The 18,699-nt window shown below is 46.9% G+C and overlaps 1 protein-coding gene across 2 annotated transcripts in view; it reads left to right on the forward strand.

Annotated features, from left to right (window-relative positions):
* Positions 1–18,699, forward strand: part of LOC111070392 (integrin alpha-PS1) — a 49,942-nt gene that overhangs the window by 28,340 nt on the left and 2,903 nt on the right. The window contains exons 2-6 of one of the 2 annotated variants that reach the window (XM_022360893.2): positions 10,235–10,362; positions 11,644–11,673; positions 15,435–15,547; positions 15,930–16,063; positions 17,292–18,685. In XM_022360893.2, the coding sequence (XP_022216585.2) occupies positions 10,235–10,362; positions 11,644–11,673; positions 15,435–15,547; positions 15,930–16,063; positions 17,292–18,685 (1,799 nt within the window). The remainder of the gene's footprint in view (positions 1–10,234; positions 10,363–11,643; positions 11,674–15,434; positions 15,548–15,929; positions 16,064–17,291; positions 18,686–18,699) is intronic. The other variant, XM_022360894.2, reaches the window with a different exon arrangement.

Raw genomic sequence — 18,699 nt, forward strand, 5'->3', positions numbered from 1 at the left:
CATCCTTTAGAGCTATAGCTCCGTCATTGGATCGGTATCCGTAGATATATATATATTTACAGTCGCATACCATATGGCGGATGGCATTTTTTGGACTCGTCAGAGTATCAGCGCTGTGTCAAATTAGGAATGTTTTTGGTCTCAAGTCCATTGTGCAACCCCACCACCACCTCATCGCATCGCATCGCACTCCTGTTCTTTATCTCACACCCCCCCACCCGGCACGCCCCACCCCTGTACACCTTCGGTGTGGCCTCGTATCAATTTCGTGTGGAGCACACGCCCACGCCCCCGCCCCCGCCTAAGCGGTATCCGGCTACCTGGCCCTACCTGTGTCTCTGTTTTCTGTCACTGTGTGTGGCATGGCTCTCATGTCAGCCGACGGCAGCGTTAGCGGCGGCGGTATGGTATCCCGCTTGCACGCGGTCCAGGAGGGTCCAGTCCCTGGCAATGGAATCGAGTGGAGTGGAGTGGAGTGGAGTGGCCATGCCAATTCATTTCAAATTCAAAGAACAAGAGAATTAAAAGCAATGCTCACTCTCCAGCCTGATATCCTCCTGCTCTGGCAGTCAGATTATGTAGGTACATACATACATAAATATGTAGGCGCACGTTTCCCTTGTGGCTTTTATCCTTTTATCCCGTTTGCTGCTGCTGCTACATACACATGTACATATGTGCATACATATCTACATAGGTATGTATGGCATGTACGACTCGCTCTGCTCCAGGCCTGTTGCTCGGCCTCTTCGCTTAATCCAAGGATCGGCACGCATATATTCACATGTTTTTAGTGCGTTTCTGTGGGTAAACAGCAGGCAAAACAAAACTGAACATTCTAGTGCAGCCAGCCACTGTTATACACGTGCGCGTGTAGAACACTTTCCGAATTCTGTTCTAAGCATTTAAATGCGCTCTCACGCAGAATACAAATGGAGCGGGGGAGTAAAATAAAAGCTATTCAATCGGGATTTCCTCACCTTCTTTATGTATGTACATATTGATCGCTTTTCGTGTTCCGAAGGCATGCTAATATGTATTTAAATTTGAACACCTTGCATACCTCTCTGGTACTTGTGCTGCTTCTTCCATTTCCATTTCCTCTTCCGATTCGACTGTCCTGCCCCCCTTGCTATTCTCTGTTGATCAATCTGATGTTCCTCCGTCTCTGCATATATTCCCTGTGCTGCCCCCTTTAGCCCTGTGCTGCTCTTTCTCATATTTCTTCTCCATCTTCTCGTTTTGTTTTTCATAATTTACCTGCCAGAGCATTTACATGCATACACAGGTACCTACATACATACATATGTATGTTTACCTATGCCCGGTATTTCCCTAAACACCGGTTCCTTTTCTCACCATCCTCAACCACTTCATTGCCTCTCTCTCTCTCTCTCTCTCTCTGGCTCTCTTGCTCTCTTCCACTTAGCGACCGCTATTAACTGTCATTGTCTCCAAGAGTTCTGCGTATGTACATACATACATATGTATACACACATACGTATGTGTTCGTTTGTGTATTTGTTTATGGAGCGGCTTGGCCTTTGTCATGAAAGGATAATAAAAAACGAAATTATGTTTAAATATGCCAAAGTCTTGTCCGCTGCCCGTCTCCCTCTTCTTTTCCTTTTCCTTCTTCTCCTCTCCTCTCCCTCTCCCTTAGTCTTATTTGCCCAAGCTCTTCTTCATGGGCGTGCTAAGACTTTTATTGTCGCCATGTCATTGCCATCCATGTGCTATACAACACCCGTATAAAAACACAGCCACATATGCACATACATACATATATGAGTATTGTGTTGCCCAACCCTGACCTGACCTGATGATCCGACCTGTCTCTGGGGTCTCTGTCTCTTCGCGTCTTCGTCTCCGCCGCCTTGCGCAACTTGCTTAGTGACTTGGACTTTCGTCAAAACGGTTTTACGACGGTCCATCCGTATGGGCTTACATATGTGTATGTATGTATGTATGTATGTATGTATGTATGTATGCATGCCCCAATGGGTCTGAGCATCAGGGATGAGCATTTCGTAAATTTGACCTTGACTATGCTGTGAATGAATCTCTTCAAGCTGTTCGGTGCTATTAGCTCAGATCATTGCATTATACAGTTTATGTCCATTTCATCTGCTCCCCAAACGGTTAACGTACAAAGTTGAATGTTGTGCTCTTCCCCAGATCAACTGTAATAGCTATAGATTTTATATATTCACTCGCTAACAGACTGGACTTAAAACAAAAATGCCAAAAATTGATTAACACCTCCGATCTGTGGGGTTCATCGTATAGTGAATCAATCACTCGCAAGCCCCAGCTTATTGAGGTTATCGATACGTAGTGATCTAATGACGCCATGGAATGCCAATCGATTGATCGCCCAATAGATTAGGCAAGCAAAAACAAAAACCTTAATGATCGCTCTCTTTAATAAGTCTTCCTTGCTGAACAGCTCTGAACGATAACGATTTACGGGATGGCATCCATTAAGTGACAAGCGATATTTATCGTTCAACTTATCGAATTAATCACATCTCTGCTGGTAACCCCCCAACTCAACCCCTTCCACACTCCAAACAACCGAAGGCAACAACAATTTGTTTTTCAACAATTTATGATCGAACAAGCCCATGATCAAGGGAGAGCGATGGAGAGTGGGAAAGAGCCCCACACAATGTCAATTGGGAGGTGGGGGCAGCGTCTGAATCAGAGGCTTAGGTGACTGACGAAGGGGGTACTATACAAAACAATACAGAGGTTTAGGCAGGGCCTGCGTCAACTGTGGAAACTGTGGACATAATCACCCACAACCTCTGCATTACCCACCGAATACCCATCAAAGGCCCCCTCGGAACTGCAAGGAAAGGTTAAATTAGATACAGAAGCAGAAGCAGAGCCTGCAACGGAGGTCAAATATGATCAACAGCGGAGAAGGAATCGGCTGTGGCTGTGGCTGCTCCTGCGCCTGCGCACTTCCCAGAAAGACAAATTTCCCAGCGCTGAACCCATCGCTTGACCTTGCCATCAATTCTCATAATGGAAACTCATGGCGGAGTGTCAGGGGGGAAATGGAAATGAAATTTGTTGCCATCGATGGGGCGAATGGGGCGCTTTTCCAAAGCCCAAAAAAAAGAGAGGAACAAAATAAAACCAAACCAAACCACACCACACAAAAAAGCGATAAGCTAAAAAGCCACCAGATAACCAGCGGGCCAATTTGTGCTACTTGGGTTACGTCTGCTGGCTGGGAAGGGAATGGGGATGGGGATGGGGTATTAGTGTCCCAGAGATGGATGAATGGATCGCATCGCATCGGATCGGATCGCTGGTTGGATGGAAGGCGGTTAAGTCGGTTAAGCGGGTGCCCAGCTACTGCTACTGTGGCAATTTAACGCTCCAGTGGTTAGCCATACACACACAACATACATACACACATATGTATGTATTTACATATATTTACTTTCATAACACACATCATCTGTATCTGTATCTGCATCTGCATCTGTGTTGACCCACAATTAATCAGAAGCGACGCAACGCGACGCAGTCAGATCTTCTATATCTCGAACTGGGTCGAACCTAAAGTCCCACACAAAGTTAGTCCGTAAGGGGGGCAGAGGTAGAGGTACCGGCTAGACCCCGCCCAGCTGCATTTCCTGTATCAATTTCCCATTCGGTTGGCCAAATTAACGAGCCGTGAGCGATGACCCAATCAAATATGGAGCGAGGCCAGCTCAGCGCTCAGTAGGAAGTGGAGGGAGGGAGGGAGGGAGTATGCTGGTAATATGCGTAGTTTGCAGCTTTTGCTTGTAGCCCTAGTTTATCAGAAATTGGCACTGCATACGAGTATAGCCATGAACTAACTTAGATCTCTCGTCCAAGACTGCCGCAACTTTTATACTCTGTCAGGGTGTTTCCCGCCTCGGTCCTAGGCCGAAGCTCAATTTTTTTGGCGGCTTCGACGCTTCTGCAGCCTGCTGGTGTGGCTTCTGCTTCCTATGGGGCAGGGCGGCAAGTTAATGGACGCATTTTATATGCTTGACCCGCAGCGGAAGCGCGTGCCTGCCTCCCATTATGGATTTGGCCAGTGTGCAAATTGAAACATCCGCGGAAGCAGTCCCAAGCACTTCCAAATGCATGACAAGCTAATGGCATCCATAGCTATCTATGTATCTATGTACATATATACAAAATTAATTAAGTATAGAAAAACCCTTGAGGAACATGACTTCATTCGGCCACGAAATCTCCTCGGCTTTTTTTGGACACGCGCGTCATGGCGACACCTTGACATGCCACGCCCAACCCAGCACTCGCCCCTCCCTCCCTGCCTGACCCTGACAATGGATGTGGATGACTTAACCAAATCCCATCAAATTATGCGCCTCCGGTGACTGCCCGTCTTGAATTTTAAGTTGGAGTCGCCCTGGAGGCCCAAGACTCCCACTCCCACAGATTTCTGAAAGAAAGAAAAGCCGACAAATTTATTGGAATCATTTTCGCTTTTACAGTTTGGTGTTAGATATATTTTGTAGTTCCTGTGAAGTGACAAATCTCTCGGGTTATTCATTGGGCTAGGTTTACTTGCCTTGAGAGATCCATAAATCTGAGAGGGCTGTGACATGGAACAGAGTTGCTCATCGTTTAAGAGAATTACTCGTTTGTAATGGAATGAATGGGCAAACGAATGGCACTTAATTGTAGTAAATAGGAATGAACGCAATGAAACGAATTTATGTGGAACGCGGGGAACAGTCTACAGGATGGAATGAACTGCAGGGAATATTATCGAGTGGAAATAATTGCTAAGCAAAGTGTAAAAGAAAAGATGATGATCCCCGCGAACAAGTTGTTACAACCCAGTGACAAATTTAACTCAAAATGTGATATTTACAGAATATAATCCCCATTCAGAGTAAACAAAGCGTTTCCATATTTGGTACCCCTAACCACCTCTACCTCTTCCCCTTTCCAGTGTTCCAAATGCTTATATTCGAATATATTGTGTAAATACGAATATGCATATCAACTAAACTCAAAGATCGTCTTTCTTCACCATGTATATCCAAAGGACAAGCTCTTGCTGGGTGCCCTTGATATGTTACATATTTCCATTTGTTTCGATTCCACTCCACTGCCGTTCCGCTCTTTTATTACACTTCAAACAGTGTTCCAATTTCATTGAGTTTCCACAGATTTCCCTGAGTTTTGCGTCTCATTTTGGGATTAGGATTTCCCACTCCTACAATTGAGTTCGAGTATCCCCTCCGTTCGTGCTCACTCTCGTGTTTGATGGATGCCTGTCAATCCCCATCGTCATCGCCATCGCCCTCGCCCTCGTCGTTGACTTACAGTAATGCGTAAATTGAATTAGGCATTGGTAATTCAGTTGCCTGCTCGTTGCTTGCTGGCCTTTGCTGGCACTTGGCGGCATTTCTTTGGCCGGTTTCTGTTTCTATTTTCGTAATTTGATTTTGGTTACTTTGGCTGTCAGTTTAGCTCGGCTCGCAGCTTCGCTAAAATGTAGGAGGCAGCAGTGGCAGCCGTGGCAGCAGTGGAGTGTGGGCAATCGTCGTCAATCCACAGTCGACCACATTCCGATTTGACGCAAAGGCTGCGCCGTTTGCTAACTGTGCCCCACTCCTGGCATCATCCTCTTCAGCTTCTTCATCTCCGCTTACCCGCTTCTCCGCTGGCACCTCTGCTGGCTTCCCCTGCATGACAGCTGCAGGTAAGCAACACCGCATGTCGCCTATCGCCCCATTCGATCTGACAGGTAACAAGAGCCCAGGTACCTCATCCACAGCACAGCAGAGCACAGCCTCGCCCTCATCCTCAGCTAGATAACTTCATCCTGTCGCAGCAGGAAGTATCCTGCAAATCACGTTTTCCTCTGCTCAACCTCGCCTCAATTTTCACTGGAAAGCAGAGGGAAAACGGCGCTGAGAGACCCCATTGTGAGTGCCGGCTAACAGGACGTGACTAACCTCGATTGGCCTACGGCCTAATTAGATACTCAGAGGCTCACCTGGTGACACCTCAGCGCAATCAGCGTTCCGTTCTGCAAATATGATAGAGATGCCATTGGAATAAATTCGAATAAATCGAATTCGAGGACCCACAAGCCAGAGGACAGAACCCAGAACAGATCAGCACAGATCAGAATCTGTTGGGACGGAGAACAGAAATGAGTCCCTCGGGGACTCTGTCTCGAAAAGAAGCATAAATATTTATGCTAAGGAGAGAAGAATGGGGCATGGGATGGGGATGATAGTGGACAGGGCAGAAGCGATGAAAATTAAATGAAATTTTGTATTTGTGCTGGGGCAAATGATAATAAATAAATATGTAGATGAAAATGGGATTGGGGATTGGGGATTGCAGATGGGAATGGGATGGGTTCCCGGCCACTCGGGTCGATGCTGCAGCACTTAAGCCAAGCAAAGGGTGTGGTGGGGGGAAGGGGGAATCGATGCCCCGAACACTTGGAAACACTTGTGATAATCATGACTAATAAGACACACAAACAGAATGGCAGCAAAAGAGTCGAGCCAGTCGAAAAAAAAAAGGGCAAGAGAGTCGAAAGAAAACATCGACAAGACAAACACAGCTGGCCGACTGGGAGGGGGCTAAGCATCAGGAAGGAGTGGTTCTTAGGGGGCATGGGGCATGTGGGGCATGAGGCATGGGGAACAGTCTGAACAGTCAACAGAAAGTACTCAGAATTCGGGCAAATGCGATTTCGGGCAGAGTTTATTATTATTTGCTTTGGGAGTGGCAGAATTAAAAAAATAAATCTAAAAATATCAAAAAAAAACAGAATTAGTTTTTAAAGTTAACTGGGTGAAGTCCCCATTGGCTTTCCATGGAATATGATCCATCCACAGAATGATATGTCCAAGGTACAATGCATATCCGATACATATCTGATGCATGTTGCATTTCAGTATGCAATTTAGCTCAGCTCTCCACCCGTTGCGCCGCTCGTGCATCGAAATTAATTCAATTCCTCGATTAGAGCCCTTTGCTCCGCACTTCACTCCACCATTCCACCACTCTGCCACTCTCCATTCCACCACTCTGCCACACTGCCACTTCAATCCAGCAATCAAACAATCAAATTCTTACAAGAGTCTCTCCAGCTGCGGGCAGAGAATGGGGGTGAATGGGGGGTGCTGGGGGCGATGATTCTGGGCAGGGATGGGGACGCCTCGGCTTGATTGCTCCCCGAAGCAAACCAAACCAAACCAAACCGAACCAACCAGAAGTGAGGCCACTTGAAAGGGTTCTTTGTAGCTCTGGGAGTGGGGCAATTGAAACGACACGCGCGATGCCCTAATGCGGCAATTAATGTTCAAATTTAATTAAACGCATTCTAAGACGTCGCAAAGGGTCCCCCAGCGCACCGAGATGCAACTCTCAGAGTTCATCAGACGTCGCCCATCAGCCAACAGCGGGGTTTATAAATTATAATTGCTGTTTAGGCTGGCTGCAAGTCGAGCAGAGCTGAGCAGAGCTGATCAGAGCAGCCTTTCATCCATTTGGCCGCGATAATTGATCCGAAATCCCACTGCCAAACGGCCCTAGCCGGACCAGCTCCCTGCCTGCTTTCTTCTAGCTGGCTGCTAATTGATAAGCTAAGTGGCAAGTGCCATAAAACGAGCTCGGACTGGGTCGAGCCACCATTTCTGAATCAAAGAACTTCAATGCCGAACTGTGCCACACCAAATGCAATGGGATGAGAATGGAATTCCGTCTGGTCGGAGCCGGTGGGAGTTCATTAAAGCTGCTTTATGGACTCTCCGCTAGGCCAAAGATTTATGGGCCAGCGGCATTTGTGACCAGATTTATGTCAGGCTTCGGCCGTCCAAGTTTCTATCGTTCTCCCTCTTCCCTCCCTAGTTAGCATTTCATTACCGAAAACTAGCAACCTGCTAAATGAGCACAGCCCTCAAAGCACCCAGCAAAGACATGGACCAACCTGACACGAAAGTCCATAAAACCAGCGAGAATGAGCAGGGTCTGATCGGATCGGATCGGGCTGGGTCAGGTTGGGATAGGCTTCGTTTGGACGGGGTTAATTTAGTTTGGGTTCAATGGAACTGGGAATGTTGCAACTCTTTGCTGTTTAGTGTTGGTCAACGGGTGTCAACGCTAATGGCCACAACACCAAAATCCAGACACTCGCCTTGCAGACAGGTAGAAAGCAGAATGGGCAGACCTAGACGCAGACGCAGAGCCATTCGAGGCCCATTCGATGGATGAACTCGGATTGAACCTTAGGCTATGTATAACACTTCTAATGAGGGCGAAGTTCTTCCAGATCTTCTAGAACTCGAATAGAATTTTCCAAACAAATGCGACGATGCTCCTTTTTCCTTTGCGTTTAACTTAAACACTTTTTGTGGATTATTTATATTTTATATCCATTTATATTTTATTTTATTATTATTTATTTATTTATTATTATTTTATTTTATTTTCACATTTTTAGTGCTGAGTACTTTAAATATTTCCCTGCTTATTTCACTTAGGTCTAGTTCTTTGGGGTTTGAGGAATGGATGGGGATTGGCTTAGCCTTATTTCGGTTTCTCGTTTCCTGTGCCTTGCCTTCGTTCCATTCTTTGATTAAGTGCTGAGAGATCGCAGAACCTTTCGCAAGTTCTAGTTAATCCAATCTAATCTCCAACCTCAACCCCTCGACTGCTCTCCCTCCCTTCCTCTCTCCTTCTCCCTGAGATGGCATTTTCTTGAGGGTTTTTCGTTGTTTTTCGTCGTTTAATGTGTCAATTGTGTGGTGACAAAAGCGATAACTTTGAACACGCCCATAAACTGGAAGACGATGCCAATTCCCCCCCACCAAGCCGCCCCCCGCCCACCTATCCATACATACCATACGGAGGAGCTTCCTCCTCATCCTGCCACACCGCCCCTCGGTTGGCCCTCGGTTCGCTTGCTGGCAATTTGGCCACCAGTTTTGCCTTTCAGGCACTTAAAGATTTCTTTTTTGTTTTTTTTTTTGTTTTACTCTTTCTTGCTGCTGTGCCCAATGGTGTGTGTGTGTGTGTGCATTGGTTTGTATCTGTGAGAGTGTTGTGTGTAGGTGCCACTTAATGGCCGCCATAAACCCACTCCTCGCCTTCGTGTTTCGTTTGTTGTCGTACATGCAATTCCTGTTGTTGTCGCTATTGCAGTTGTCGCTCGTTGCTGCAACTCAGTTGTTGTTGCTGTTGTTGTTGTCTTTAGTGTTGCTGTTGCTGTCGGTTATGGCTGAGCTTACGGCTGCCGCCAGGATAATGAACATTCATGTTGAACACGTTAAGCGAGTGCGCGAGTCCGCGACTGCGGGCGAGAGCGTGGGTGCAGCGTTGCATGCTTCCCTCTCCACTCCATTCCCCTCAAGCCACTTCCTTGTCTTCCTTTTGACCGTTTCTAGGCCTCCTTTGCCTCTTTGCACTATTTTGTTTTTTCCCTCTCTCTCCTCTCTGCTGTCTTCTCTCTGTTGCCTTTCTTGCAACAGTTTCTGCTCATTTTCGTCTCTTCTGTGCCGCTTCTTGCTTTCTTCTTTAGCTCGCCATTCGCTTGATTCTTTCTTCTTTGGTTCCTATTCTTTCTTCTCTGCCCCACCCATTCTGCATCTTCGCTACTCCCTCGCTTATTCGTGGCCCCCAACCCTACTCCGGGGCCTGCTCATTAGCTCCATCTTTCGTGCAGACGCGCCCAGCAACTGCTCCGTGACTCCCACACTCACATCTTACCGCCAGCTGCCCCCCCCTCCCACTAACCACAATCTTATCCATCCCCTCTCCCTGTCCCTGTCCCTTCAGCACACTGCACACGTTTATCGCCTCGAGTAATTACATTTTGGCAGGGCCAAGCCCCGAAAAGCGCGCGAAGCGCAGTGCATTGAACCAAGTCGCGATTGTCGTGGGCCGCGTCTCAGTGCCCACCTACAAATCGATTACAGAACGGCGAGCCCCATACCCGTACCCCGTACCCCCTACCCCTACCCCTACCCCTACCCTGTACCCCCAACCAAGCAGACAGACCCGCAATTAGCGAAAAACCAAGCACTGACCGCAGATCGCTTGAATTTTCGCTCGAACCCGATGCGAACTTTTGCGGTTGGCCCTCCTCTCGCTCCCAAGCCATTCCATTACATATGTATATATGTATATGTATGTGTATTTGTTTTATATGCTTATAGTTTCTAACGATCTGATTTCTGTGTTTCAGCCTGCTGGTGGGAGCCCCCCTGGATCACAATCGACAGCCGAACACCTCGCACTCGGGCGCCCTCTGGAGGTGTCCCATAACGCAGAGCTTCGATGACTGCGAACAGGTGATAACCGATGGACGACGTTGTAAGTGAACGCCACAGATTTCATAACATTAACTAGGATCCCCACACATACATACATACATATGTATGTATGTAATTATATACGGAACCCTCTGGTTCCACGATGCGGAATGTCTCCTGATATTGGAACTGAACGAAAGCGAAAGCGAAAGCGGAAGTGCGGAAGCAATGAAACTTTCTGTGCACATCCAACTCCTAGGTTTACCATTTACGATCTCTATGTCTGCTCTGATTAGTTAAATAATTTAAATCTTACGTATATAATATCCAGTTAGTCGATAACTACTAACCAAGCTTTGGTACCTTGCCACCTCTATCTCTCTCTCTCTCTCTCTCTCTATCTCTATCAAATTTTGTGTTGGGGAAGGTTGATTGGTTTGAGCCACCTGAACCGATACCATGGATATATATACATACTCCTTGGGTACGCTGCTCCCAGATAACCCTCCGTGTAACGTAACATTTCGGGGTTCGGGCCAAACCAAACAACCTTCAAACCACTCCAGCGTTACGTTTTCCGTTTCTCCTGATCTTCTACATATAGTACTCATAGTACATCTAGTTTTACTCTCACTCAATTAATTGTATATAAACAATTGCCAAATGCTGTACAGAGATCTGTGACTAAAATTTTCTAACCATAATGGAACCTTTTCAGTTTTCGATTTTTATTAGTTATAGGAAAGGATGCTGTGATCAGTTGGTGAACTGCTCAATCGAATAGCTACCCATTCGTTGGATAAGTTAATTAATCAATTCAGCGATGAATCTATTCCAAAATCCAAACAATTCAACGCTCAATGGTTCAATCGAAATTGAATCATTGAATCGAGAGCTCAGTCAACAAGTTCACAGCTTCTGCATTACATACATATATCTTTTAGCAATTATTGTATAGAAAACCACTTTTGCCCTAGCATCTTAGCCAGTACGAACACCAGCATACCAATATCGAGATCTACTATGTATATTTAATTTAATTTTTTAATTGTTTTTGTACTCTCTTTTTTTCTTCCTTATATTTCTTTCGTTTTTTTTCGTTTTCTACCCCTTTGATTTTCGGTTCTGCCCACGAAACAAAAATAAATGGAAATTCATATTCGGTGCGCCTAACTGGGAAACTCATTCGGTTCCCCCTCAACCTAAACCTAAACCTAAACCCAAACCCAAACCCAAATCTCAACCTCAACCCAACCCAAATTTCCAAATACTGACCAAAAATTATTTTTGATATTTACAATTCGATCACGATAACGATAACGATCACGAACGAATCATTTAGCATCGAGCGGAGTTTATGAGATTAATAAGCGTAAGTGGTATGGGTGCTTTAATTGTTGTCTTGCCCACAAACCTGAACCCAACTAAAATCGACACATCCCAGGACTAAGCATCGCATCGCAATTTCTAACACCCATTCTGTATTCGACTGTATTTGATCTTTGGTTTGCGCTTCGATTTATTACTATTGCGTTTTGATTTCTTATCGATTAACCATTCGATTCGGTGCACCCAATTCTGGTTGGCACTCGAATCGCTCGCTTTTGCACATAATACTTATTTATGTACATACATATATGTATATCAATCAGCGATCACCGAATGTACAGTCACGCACACGCATGCCTACGGCCGCCATCTTGCTTACTTACCACCTAACCTCACATCACTCTCTCCCGCCGCCTCACACTCTTACCTACCTTTACTGCCGCTCCTGACTTGCCACGCATGCGCGCACCACTCGTAACTGCAATCAGATATTCAATATGTATACTACCCACTATTCCATAGAGTTAGCTTACACTTATATGTACATATATTATATGTACATACATACATAATTATGATTGTTTAGATGTGTATATTTATGTATTTATTTCCAGTAAACTATTTATCTAAGTTATCATTTATAGTTAATAACCATTGCACCGTGAAGCAGAAACTAGCTTACCAGTTCCCAGATGCTCTCTATTTTCCCAACTATTTGATTTGCTCACTTGCACATTTTTTCAGTGTTCATTATATTATTTGATTACTTTAAGGCGCTCCTAAAGAAAGCTCCAATCATGGAACTTCTTTCGATAACTTATTCGGTGTACTCACGTCGATAGTTCGATAACTCTCAGTACCCGATTCTTGTCCGATAACAAAACTTTGAATAAAATTCAATCAAAAATTCAAGTGAAATATGTCAATCAAGTTTTATTTGATACCGATAAATTATTTTACTTAGAAACTTGTCTTCAGTTATTGAACTCGGAATGTATAGTTATATAGCATATACATACATATGTACATATATGTAGCTATAGCGTATAGCATACATATGTATGTACCATTAATCCCCCTCAATCGGCAACATGCTCGATTCCGCTTCAAGGCCAGCTCCCGCTAAGTAATCGCTCCCCGTTGATAAGGAGCTTGGTTCAACATTTGCATTGGGCGATAAAATTCCCGATCTGTGGCAGCGAGGGTACTTATGGAATGGGCACTCTGTTGTACGCTTCGATTGCATTAACAACTTCATTATCGGCGTCACATGTTGGCCATTTCCTCTGCATGCCCCCCATGCTTATTCCCGGAATGCTATCATCAGTTCGGGCTGTGGATTATTCCAGGCTTCACTTTTTTGGCGGCTCCAATTGGCGGCTCATTTAGCAGTAATTATATCGCTCCTCCACTCGCCACCACTCGCTCTCTCTCTCTCTCATTCTTTCTCGATCATAAATTTGCATATGGATGTAAATTCATTTGCGCTTTGCCCTGCCTGCCTTTCCTTAATATTCCCCCGACGAAGCCCCCCCCATCCAACTGGGTCGACTGCATTTTTTTTGTACACCACTGTGACCGTGTTTTTGCCTCTTCTTTCTGCTTTAATTCTTCCACTTCGTCTGGTTCTTGGACTGACTGTTCTTTTCATACCCTGGCGCAGAGGGTATTAGTATTTTGTGCAGACATTTGATATTTGCACGGCAGAGCTACATTTTCGACTCCCATGGAGTGTACTATTTACATATTTAATTGATCGAAGTCACATCACTACATATGTACATACATACATACATACATAATATAACATACATACATATGTACAAATGCCATCGTTAGAATAGTTATATCTTTTAAATATTTTCTTTGCTCTGTTAAAAGTAATAGAAATTCCCCAAATTTCCTTTATTAAGATAGTCCATTCAGTTTGAAGAAGATGTAGTAAATACATATGTTTGAGCCTGCCCCAGGGGTACCAACAGCTTCGACTCCTTAAGCTACCATTCCCATTCCTCTCTCTCGTTCTTGCTGTTCTTGTCGCTGTTTTGGCAATCAGAGCGTGGCGGCCGCTCAAGACTTTGTCTGCGACGCCGCAGTCCCAGAACGTGACAAATTTCTCAAAAACTAAATACATACATATGTATGTACATATGGATATATGTTAGTATGGTACTTGAAGTGTGTTAAAATAAAGAGCACACACAGAGAAAAAAAAACGTTGGCAGAGGCATAAAAATAACTGCAAATTTTAGCATGCAAATTCCTGAGTGAAAAATAACTCAGAATACGTTTTAGGGGCCTCCCCCCTGGCAGCAGCCACTGCATTCTTTCGGTTTTCTTCGTCTTCGTTCGTTTTATTCTTCCGTTTTTTTTTGTTTTTTTTTCGCTTGCCAATGTCAAAAACGCGTCACAAAGTGCACAAAGTTCATTTGGTGCTGGGCCAATCAAACACGGATGGGGTGCGTGGGGTTCGGTGGGGAAATCTGCACTGCACTTCCAGCTGCGCGCCTGCGTGGATGGCGACTTTCACTGGCAGGCCCGACCGAGGCGCGTTTCAAACGCGTCAAACCCGTCAAGAACGGCCCACGCCCCAAGGCACCGCACCGCAACGAAAGGCGAAGAAAACCGAAAAGAAAACGCCGCTTAAATGCCGTACCCTATCTCTCTCGCACTACATATGCATGTACATATGTATGTGTATGTATGTACTCGTATCTCACTTCGTCTCTCCACCCAGTGCAATAATCATTTATCTTATTTCAACACTTTGATGCTTTAAAATGCATTCTAAATCAATTTCGTTACGTTTCGGCTCTCGCTCTCTCGCTCTCTCTCTCTCCAGCACTTTGGCTGCCAACTCTGCTCTTTCTCCTCAGTGCTGCAGCATTCTGTTAAAGCTGACGGCGGAGTTGGCAGCGTAGCGCTTTCCATTTTCGTACACTTGCTGAGATGGTACTACGATTTTAAGGAGATGTTTGCCACGCAGAGCCGGATATTCGATCCAAAATGGATAGAGAGTTATTACAGACATTAACATTGGAGCCGATGTGAGAAAAGCGATACCAAAATAACAGAACCAATGAAGGAACATCAAACAAGAATAAATGAAACTCTGTTGAAAAGTTTCGATTGCTGGCTTTGGTATCAAAGGGTATCCAAATCTTCGGCACCCCTGCCGAACGTCTCTCGCTCTCTGTATTTCTTTTGCTGTTGTTGCTTTATTTTTTGTTGTTGTTTCTCCCTCAACGGAGCACATGTGTGCTGGAGCTCCAGTTTCAGGTTCTCTTCCTCACACACACACACACACACACATGTGCCCCAAAATCAGCGTTTAATAATTACATTTTACAGAATTGCAATTCTGCAATTAATTTTGGAGTTTTAAATACACCAACGTACAAACACACATATGTATGGACATGTGAATGTGAATGAATTTGTTGTTTATACTACATATATATATATACATGTACATATATGTACATATTACTCGTACAAACTATTGTTAATAATGCATACATAATACTACTATACCACACTTAAAAAGTTAATGATTTAATTATTGTTACTGTTGTTAATTTTTGATGTTTTTACTGTTGTTGTTGCTGACATGCACAAACACACACACACACATACGATACACATGTACACACACACACATACATGCATACCCACCACACACACATACACATTGCATCTCTTTCTCGACACTTGCTAACATAATGGTATCTCTCTCTCTCCTTCTCTCTCACTCTCTGTCTGCACTTCTCTCCTGTCACTGTCCGCACGTGTCCGTACGTACAGCATACGACAGCGAGGTCCTCTCACCGCCCTCCAGCGACGAGATCAAGGAGGGACAGTGGATGGGCGTCACGGTGCGATCGAACCCGCTGCAGGCCAACGGATCGGGCGGCAAGGTAAGTCAATATCAAGTTAATTATCGCCATAGAATGGTGTCCCCTGACTAAGGAGGTTTTTGAAAACCTGATCTTGACGCTTCCAAGAAGTTCCAGAAACTAAATGGAAGTAATCCAATAGCTATAGAAAGTAATTTACAATTTTGAAGTTATCAAATATCCATCCCAGACATCCATTGGATCCAGTTAAATAGCGCTACTGCATTTATTTACTCATATCCTTTGACGGGGCACCCAGGCACCCAGGGGATTGTTAGCTGTTTCCTCCTTCCTGTTTAAATGTTCATCTGCGCTCGCCTCTTGGACAGATCTTCGCATCTTTGCATTTACAAGTATTTTATGATATATTTATTATGATTTCGTCTATTTTGTCTTGATGCAGGTGCTCGTGTGTGCCCACCGTTACATGTATATTGTACGCGAGAACCGCTATGGCCAAGGACTGTGCTACGTCCTCACCAACGATCTGCAGTTCGACGAAGTGCACGAGCCGTGCAAGGGTCGCCCTGTACAGAGGTGAGTACCCAACCTGTCGCATCTTTATTGATCAATCAATCAATCAGTCTGTGGGAGGTTACAAGCTTATCATAACAGGTTGGCCATAGCCATAGAAATAGCCATCCTTCTGGGACAGTTGACATGGGTCAGGTCTTTTGATTGCGGTGCGGATGGGGGGGGGGGCGGGATACGTCACCACACGACATGCCACGACATGCCACGACACCCACGAAAAAAGTGTCAAGGTGAATTATCTGTGGGACGGGTGGGGGTGGGGGCCGGCATTTGATGAATGCTCAGAGGGTGTGGGGGAATGGACAGGATAGGATACATACATACATACATACTCGTATGTATGTGGACATGTGTGCGCGTGTTCGCTTTTGGCCAATTAGCATGCAGCGGGTGTAGCAGCAGGGACCGGGAACCGGGAACCGGGAACCGGGGACCGAGGCCGTGGCTTGCTCCGAGTGTGACACCGATGACGTCGGCCCTGGTCGGGCCACCAACTGCAGGACGCCAGCAGTCATAAAGGTGAATTTTAATTTATTTAAATGACAAGGGGTCGAGCCAGGAATGAAATGTGGTGGGGGGGTGGTGTGTTCCGCACCCACACTATGACTAAAATCAAGGAGCGGTAGATACATAGGTGTTTGGTCAGGGGTGTGGAGTGAAGTGGAGTGGAGTGGAGTTGGGGCGCAGGCCTGTCAGCATGGTGGATATGCAATTTTTCATTGAGCGGGTCCTTGCGTGTCCGAGCTCGATTCGGGCATGCTGAGACGGCAGAGGAAAGCGGTAAAGAGCTGATAGAGAAGTCCCAATGTTGACCCTGGTCATCCATTAATGTCGCCAGTATCAGGAGAGTAGCCAGAAGTTGACCCTGGTCATCCATTAATGTCCCAGCAACAGAGGGAAAAAACAGGAATGAGCTTCGAGCGAAAGTCATCTCCGACTCCATTTGGGAATGGGAGGAGAAAAGGATTGACCCTGCCACTAATAATAATGTCTTAATGGTAAGAAAGCAATGGATAAGGGAGGGTAATGGAGGGGTCACAGCTCGGGAGGAGTTGAGCCAATTTTGAGCCGAGAGAAGTTAGCGTCGCCCCCTTGGGGGGCTCCAACTCCCCTTTGATAACAGGACGAAGGACTAATCTCCATCCGCCAGTAGGCGGGGCGGAATTTCGGAGAGGGTAGACACCACCATTGACCCAGGTCATCCATTAATCGGTTTATTTATTGTCCACAGGCAACACGAGGACTACGGCCTGTGCCAGGCGGGTACGTCGGGGGCGCTGCTGGACGATGACACGATGGTGCTGGGCTCCCCGGGGCCGTTCACGTGGCGCGGCTCCATCTGGGTGACGCAGATCGGGGGCGAGTACCTGCACCGGGACAAGACGACCTACTACAGCGACCACTCGGACGCCAGCTCGCCGGTGGATAAGTACAGCTACCTGGGCATGTCCGTCACTGGCGGACGCTTCTTCGGCTACAACATGTCCTATGCAGCGGGGGCGCCCCGCTCCAATGGGCACGGGCAGGTGGTGATCTTCGACAAGGCCAACACCAATCCGATACCCGTGCGCCTCATCATCGACGGGGAGCAGTTCGGGTCGAGCTTCGGCTACGAGCTGACCACCGCCGATGTCAACGGGGACAATCGACCGGACCTGATTGTGGCAGCTCCCGTCTTCTTCTCGAAGAACGAGGGCGGGGCCGTCTACGTCTACCAGAACGATCAGGACACGCTGCCCAGGCGGCACACCCTGCGGCTGACGGGGGCCCTGGAGAGCCGCTTCGGACTGGCGCTGGCCAATGTGGGGGACCTGAACAAGGACAACTGCGAAGACATCGCTGTGGGAGCGCCCTACGAGGGCCAGGGAGTGGTCTACATTTATCTGGGGTCGCGCCAGGGCCTCAACGACAAGCCCGCCCAGCGGATACAGGCCTCCGAGCTGGGCGCCACCGTGCCCCACGGCCAGCCCATCCGCACCTTCGGGATCTCGATAGCGGGCAACACCGACCTGGACGGCAACTCCTACCCCGATGTGGTGGTGGGGGCCTTCAACTCGTCGGCCACGGTGGTGCTGCTGGCCCGGCCCATCATCAACATCCAGACCAGCTACCGGAGCGAGGAGCTGCGCAACATCGACCCCAACAAGCCGAGCTGCCGGTCGGACGCCTTCAGCAACCTGACCTGCTTCACGTTCGAGGCCTGCTGCAGCATCGACCCGTACGACGATTCGACCAAGGAGCTCAGCCTGATGTACAGCGTGGAGGCGGAGACCTACGACCACCTCAAGAAGTTCTCGCGCGCCTTCTTCGACCGGGACAACAAGCGGAGCAACGTCATCAGCCGCGTGGTCAAAGTGCGCACCGATGGACGCGTGGCCTGCCAGATAGTCACCGGGTACATCAAGGCCAACACCCGCGACATCCAGACCCCCATCCGCTTCCGACTCAAGTACACGCTGGAGGAGCCCCCGCTGGCGGACTCCGCCCTCACCCGACTCAACCCCATGCTCGACCAGACGCAGGCCCACATCGACTTCGAGGGCACCTTCCAGAAGGACTGCGGCGATGATGATCTCTGCGAGAGTCATCTGGTCGTCCGAGCCGAGCCGAATATCACAGCCATAGGTGAGCAGCCCCTT

The sequence above is a fragment of the Drosophila obscura genome, unplaced genomic scaffold, assembly GCF_018151105.1.
Source record: "Drosophila obscura isolate BZ-5 IFL unplaced genomic scaffold, ASM1815110v1 contig_96, whole genome shotgun sequence".
Taxonomy (NCBI): Eukaryota; Metazoa; Arthropoda; class Insecta; order Diptera; family Drosophilidae; genus Drosophila; species Drosophila obscura.